This window comes from Littorina saxatilis, linkage group LG4 (genome assembly GCF_037325665.1).
Source record: "Littorina saxatilis isolate snail1 linkage group LG4, US_GU_Lsax_2.0, whole genome shotgun sequence".
In the NCBI taxonomy this organism is placed as follows: Eukaryota; Metazoa; Mollusca; class Gastropoda; order Littorinimorpha; family Littorinidae; genus Littorina; species Littorina saxatilis.
The window spans coordinates 2,320,262-2,326,818 of record NC_090248.1 but is presented as its reverse complement, the minus strand read 5'-3'; the positions used below and the strand labels follow the sequence as shown (position 1 = coordinate 2,326,818).

Genomic DNA, 6,557 nt, shown 5'->3' with positions numbered 1-6,557 from the left:
GTACAAACCCAGTCAGAAGATGAAATCCAAAACGACGAAAGTCGTACCCAAAGTTCCTGGGAAGTCGTCGCAGCCCCCAGAACCATCGGATGCGATGGCCAAACCGATGATGTCAGCATTCGCCTCTACTTTGTCCACTATGAAAGCGAAGAAGCCAGACGAACCAAAGGTGAGCCTTGTTGCTGTGTATTCTTTGACTGTTACATTTTCGATTGTTTGTTCGTGTTTTTTTGTGTTTTTATTGTTTGTTGGTGGCTAGGAAGTCTTACTTAATATGCCGATGGACAGTCTCAAGTTGAACCTGAACGCAGATCACGTGGAAAACTGAAAGAAGAACTAGTACTATTTTGTAGTAGTTTCGACAGTAAAGCGGTTTACATTATGTATGTTTAAATATTGTATATATGAGAGGGTCACAATGATGTATTTGCAAACAATCCTCAAAGATAACCACTACTTTAAGATCGGAAAGGGATCAGCTGCAACACCGCAGCAATGATTTTTGGTCGCGGCATCACCCGAAAGAAAAGTGCAATTAACAACGCCTCCATTGTAGATAGTTTATTGTGTTTCCTCAAACCTGTATTCATGGAATATTGTCTTTCCACAGGCCAGTGGAGCTGAGAGACAACCACCTGCTGGTAGGTTACCGTTACAACTTGTTTGTTTGTGAGTGCGGCGTGTGTGCGTGCGTGCGTGCGTGTGTGTGTGTGTGCGTGCGTGCGTGCGTGCGTGCGTGCGTGCGTGCGTGTGTGTGTGTGTGTGTGTGTGTGTGTCAGTGGGTGCATGCGTGTGTGCATGGCTGTGTCGGGAAGATTAAGATAGACCTGAGATGTGGAGGAACAGCATGAGGATGAGAGGCAGGATGGGAGGGGGATAGGAGAAGAGGCACTGAGAAATATGCGAAAAGTTAAGCAGAGAGTAAGAGGGACTGGGGGACGATAAAGCCAGTCATCACACCTTTCCCGTTTGTATTGTTTTGACAGCTGCGTATATATATATAAATCATTCATACCTGGTGATATCGATGTGTTCATGTCAATTCAAGTTTTTCTTGTAACTAAGTGCATGTATTATGATGATATATCTTTTGTATTACAACTTTCAGCTGATGCCTCTTCGTCTTCCATGATCACTCAACTGAGAAAGTAAGTCATTGCCAATTGGCTTATATATATAACTAATAATCATCCAACGATAAACCAATGAAATAATTGATAACAGAAAAAAAAAAGTTGAAAGAAACTCGACTACGGCACAAGAAACAGCAAGCAGAATGCATTCAAACACCACTGAAAGGTTCCAAGCTAACGCCATAAAGATAGCGTGTTGATCGCCAGGGTTAAATGGTTGTTTATATTATTTCTTCAATCGAATCAAAATACTTGGATTGGCAGTAGCTGTAACCGTATGTATATGAAATCGGGGCTGCCCAAAGTGCGCGTCCCTGCGTCCTATACGCGCTAGAAGCCAAAACCACGTACTAGAATTAATGGAGGGGGTCCCAGGACGCACTCAACGACAACGTGTAAAGAGCGGTCAGTCCCCGGACGCACTAAATTTCCGTTGTCGTGCCTCCCGTATACGTCAGCTAAGTCAAAGACAAAGTGCAAGCACAAATTATGCCAATGTGCGTGCGTGCTGCATTTCGGACAAGGAAAGTTTAAGTGTCCTCGAATATTCTGGTAATAAAAAAATCCACTTCATATCACATTATTCGCGATCACAATGCGTCATATGTACATAGGGCTTTTTGGGACCCGGGACTCATGGTACCCTGTAAAACTCCGCTTAGGGGGTCCATGGACCCTCTAAACCACAGGAGCTTGTATCCAATCGCCGGTCGATCATTATTTACTCCTTATTCCCTAGAGTCTCCCCCTTATGCATGCTTACCCTTACTACTACTATTTATTTAGTAAATAGTAGTAGTAAGGGTAAGCATGCAGCAGTAAATAATAAGCATGCAGGAGTAAATAATGATCGACCGGCGGTTGGATACAAGCTCATGTTATGGTGCGCCAAATTGATATTACTATCGTTAACAGTTATAAAGGGTTTGCAAGTGATATTACTATCGTTAACTGTTATATAGAGTTTCTAACAATAGCGAAGGCGTGGTCGGATGTTTCGATGCCAGCAAAATGGCTGCTGAACGGTTCGAGCGAATTTGCATTAAATTACTACAACATTTAGTAGATCATATCATGTCAACTAACTGTCGTCTGATAAGTCCATCATTTCGCTGCTTTGTTTAATCAAGTAATCAAATCTTCGTTACAGCTAGTACGCTTCCCTGTTTTCACAGAAATATTGGTCAGTGTCAGCTTGACCCGTTCTAGCTACCGCGCTGTGGGCGGGTCAGTTTGTACTCATACGGCTGGCATGCATGCAGTGGGCAACGTTCAGTGTCAGGTCAGTTGACCCCTCCAGTACCCAAAACACGATGCGAAAGCATGCAGTGTTTTCCAAAACGCGTCGTGGGGGATGTCACTCGGGAAACACGTTGTTTTGTGTTTGTTTTGAAAAAAACCCACTGTTTTGTGTAGTGCGTCTGTCATGGTCTTTTCCGCGAATATTCAGTAGGCCTACCGTCTTCAAACCGCACACGTGGAAAACGGTACGGCCGAAAGTACAAATGATATGATAAAGCTAATATTAAACAAACTCAACAATGATTTGAGAAGACGACAAAAAAGTCGGAACGGTCAATAACTAATGTTTCAGTTTTTTAAAATTGTGTTTCTAGTTAAAATGTACATTTCGTAGCAAAAAGACAGTTTTGCAATGGCATTTCAGGGTTTTCCCATTTGGGAACGATACCGACGCGCTTTTGATAAAACTATCGTTAGCTGTTATATAGAGTTTCTGAAACTCTATATAACAGATAACGATAGTTTCGAAACTCTACATAACAGTTAACGATAGTTTCAAAACTCTGTATAACAGTTAACGATAGTTTCAAAACCCTATCTAATACTACTATAAGGCCAAAAAAAAAATTGTCTGTTTAGGGTAACATGACCAAAAAAAGTAGGGTCGGTAGGTAGGTAGGTTTTTTTTTTTTTTTTTTTTTTTTTTTTTTTTTTTTTTTTTTTTTGTAAATGCTATGTTGGCTGAACATTCACTTCTTATATTTGATGAATACATGTTTCAAAACTAACGTATAAATAAAACAGAGAGAAAGGGAGAGAAAGAAACGCCAAATGTCTCTTTTTAGCATTTTTACCTCTGTTTTTTTTCTGTTTTTTTTTTGAAATCAAAAAAAAGTTTTTGGGTCGGCGCCAAATCGATAGGGTCGGTCGGGTTACCCTAAACAGACAAATTTTTTTTTTGGCCTAACAGTTAACGATAGGGCCTAGTCACGTAATATCAATTTGGCGCACCATATCATGTGCTCTGAACATTAAAAGTGGGGGTCCCGGGACCCTCTAAACATTAAAAGTGGGGGTCCCGGGACCCTCTAAACATTAAAACTGGGGGTCCCGGGACCCTCTAAACATTAAAAGTGGGGGTCCCGGGACCCTCTAAACATTAAAAGTGGGGGTCCCGGTACCCTCTAAACATTAAAAGTGGGGGTCCCGGGAGCCTGTTTGACGGGCGACCGTGAGGAGCCCTGTGAAATATATCTCATTCAGTTAGGGCGATAGTGACCAATATATTTAATTCAGTTGGGGCTTGATAGTGACCAGTATATCTAATTCAGTTAGGGCTTGATAGTGACCAATATATCTAATTCAGTTAGGGCTTGATAGTGACCAATATATCTAATTCAGTTAGGGCTTGATAGTGACCAATATATCTAATTCAGTTAGGGTTTGATAGTGACCAATATATCTAATTCAGTTAGGGCTTGATAGTGACCAATATATCTAATTCAGGTAGGGCTTGATAGTGACCAATATATCTAATTCAGGTAGGGCTTGATAGTGACCAATATATCTCATTCAGTTAGGGCGATAGTGACCAATATATTTAATTCAGTTAGGGCTTGATAGTGACCAGTATATTAAAGGCACAGTCCTTCTCATGAAAACAGTTTAAATTTGACATGGGGAGTAAGACCCTGCATCCTCCGCTTGGACATATATCTCTGCACAGTGGGATTCCTTTTCTTCTTTTTTTAAACTTTTTTTTAGGGGTTCAGTTAAGAAATGAGTCAATACGAACAAAATCCTTCTCTGCACATTCAGCAGCCAGTTAATTGTTGATATTTGGTATGAGTCCAAACGGAGGGATGGTATACCTACCTCGTTGTAAACGCCATGTCAGATCTGAGACCAGGGCCGGACCGTCCAAATGAGTTGTAAGGGGGGGGGGGGGGGGGGGGGGTTCCTCCTTTTTTGGGGGGGGGGGGGGGGCAAATCAGCGAAGTGGCGAAGCCACAAGCGCGCGCCTGCTCGAACTAGGGGGGTCCGGGGGCATGCTCCCCCGGAAAATTTTTGAAAAACGGTTAAAATCTGTGCAATCTGGTGCATTCTGGGCCTTGTTTTGAGGGTTAAGAGCAGCATTGTTTTGGTGCTAAAACTAGTATAAAAAAAAACCCACTCAAAGCAAGGTACATGCTTTTTCCAGGGGTGGGGTTCCGGAACCCCTGGACCCCCCCCCCCCCCCCCCCCCCCCCCGGGTCCGGCCCTGGAGACTGAGGGTGTGTCGAATCGTCAACACGGGAAGGGCTGTATTTTTAAACTGGAAAAGGTGACTGTGTTTAAAGTCCTTTGCAGACGTGGTATTAGTACTGACGACGACGACGCGGACGATGATGATGATGATGATTTTTGCAGGACACTCAAACAGGTGGTTGGTCAAGACTCGATTATAAAAGCTGATGCACTGGTCAGAGGAGCGGCTAATGCAGCTGACCTTCAGGTCAGTTTATATCCATCATATATGTGTGTGTGTGTGTGTGTGTGTGTGTGTGTGTGTGTGTGTGTGTGTGTGTGTGTGTGTGTGTTTGGATGTCTGTCTGTCTGTATCAGTGTCCGTATAAGTGTCTGTATCTATCCGTGCTTGTCTGTTGCAGTCTGGCCTGGAATCCGTGCTTCAAGCGTCTGGGGGGTCTGACGTCACACTGCTGAGCCAGATTTTTCTTTATCTTGTGCTGAAAGATTCTGTCAAGCCTGCAGCTGGTAGCACTTCCTGAACATGTCACACAGAGAGAAAGGGTGGGTGGGGACAACGGCTTCGGCTACATTTTCGAAAAAAAGTGCATGATAGAGACTGACAGGTGAAGAGTCAGAGAGAAAGCGAGAGAGGGGGGAGAGAGAGAGGGGGGAGAGAGAGAGGGGGGGAGAGAGAGAGAGAGGAGAGAGAGAGAGAGAGAGAGAGAGAGAGAGATAAGAGTGAGAGACTGGGAAAGAGAGGGAGAGAGAGACCAACACACCCGGGGTTGTGATTTAGCTTTACAAAATATACTATACTTTTGACACAATAGAGAACTTAATTGTGACTGGCTAAGACAACGTACATACTGTTTGTGTGTGTTTTGAGAGAGAGAGAGAGAGAGAGAGAGAGAGAGAGAGAGAGAGAGAGAGAGAGAGAGAGAGAGAGAGAGAGAGAGAGAGAGAGAGAAATTACACTTTTCCATTTGGTGGTGTTTTGGTGTTGAAGTTCAGAAAAAAATGCGATCAGTGTCTGATGTGTACGTGTGGTGTCATTGCTAGATGTGTGACAATTACATGGAGTTCAAGGAAAAATAAGACTGTGATCAAACAGGCTGACAAGTTATATATCTGTATATAAAATATTGGCGTTTCATGAGTCATTTGCATTCATAGTATCTTTGTGTGTGCATTGGTATTCTTATGTATTATTTTTGCAATGGCCTGATGGTAAGAAACCATGAATTTTCACTTCAAAAAAAGAAGTATTTCTTTTAATATTCATAGAAAAATTCATTATCCGCTTTGTTGAGTTTTTCCTCTTTTTACCAATTACACAATGAATAAAATGATGAAATAAACTTTTTGATAACACGAAGTATGCTTGTTGTTTTACGTGTGTGGCTCTCTCTTAATTACTCTCTCAAGTAAAACACAAAAATTATAATAAAAATATGAAATTTTTGCGAAGGCATCACCAACTTGGTCCAGTAGAACTAGAAGTTAATGAAATACAGTACGTTTCATTAAGTTATTGAAATCTGTCGTATTTTTTTTTTACAAATGACAGGAATAATTCAATAGCATGAAAACTATAGATTACTGTATAGAGTTAGATGGCGGAGCTGCTGCCCCTTTCTGGATATATAACATTTGAACTGATATAATTAAGAAACAAAACAAAATTCTGTCCATGCAATTATTCTGTTCAACTTCAATGTGAACTACTCGGATTTTTTTTATATCTCAGGTAGAAGTCAGAAAAGAGTTAGGCCAAAAAAAAAAATAGGTCTGTTTACGGTAACCCGACCGACCCTATTTTTTTCGCGCGACCCTAGACTTTTTTTTGGCATTTGGGGAAAAAAAAAAAAAAAATCTTGTTTTTTTGGCAAAATAACGTAAAAATATGGTTTTTTGGAAAAAAAAAAAAAAAAAAAAAAAAACAATCCCGACCTA

General features: G+C 41.5%; 1 protein-coding gene across 1 annotated transcript in view; it reads left to right on the top strand.

Annotated features, from left to right (window-relative positions):
• The window catches only part of LOC138963757 (uncharacterized), an 11,921-nt gene extending 6,651 nt beyond the window's left edge, over positions 1-5,270 (top strand). The window contains exons 7-11 of the mRNA XM_070335605.1: positions 1-169; positions 611-641; positions 1,109-1,148; positions 4,785-4,869; positions 5,024-5,270. The exon at positions 1-169 is cut by the window's left edge and continues 239 nt beyond it. Of these exons, the coding sequence (XP_070191706.1) occupies positions 1-169; positions 611-641; positions 1,109-1,148; positions 4,785-4,869; positions 5,024-5,143 (445 nt within the window). The 3' untranslated portion in view covers positions 5,144-5,270. The remainder of the gene's footprint in view (positions 170-610; positions 642-1,108; positions 1,149-4,784; positions 4,870-5,023) is intronic.
• Positions 5,271-6,557: the final 1,287 nt, after the last annotated feature.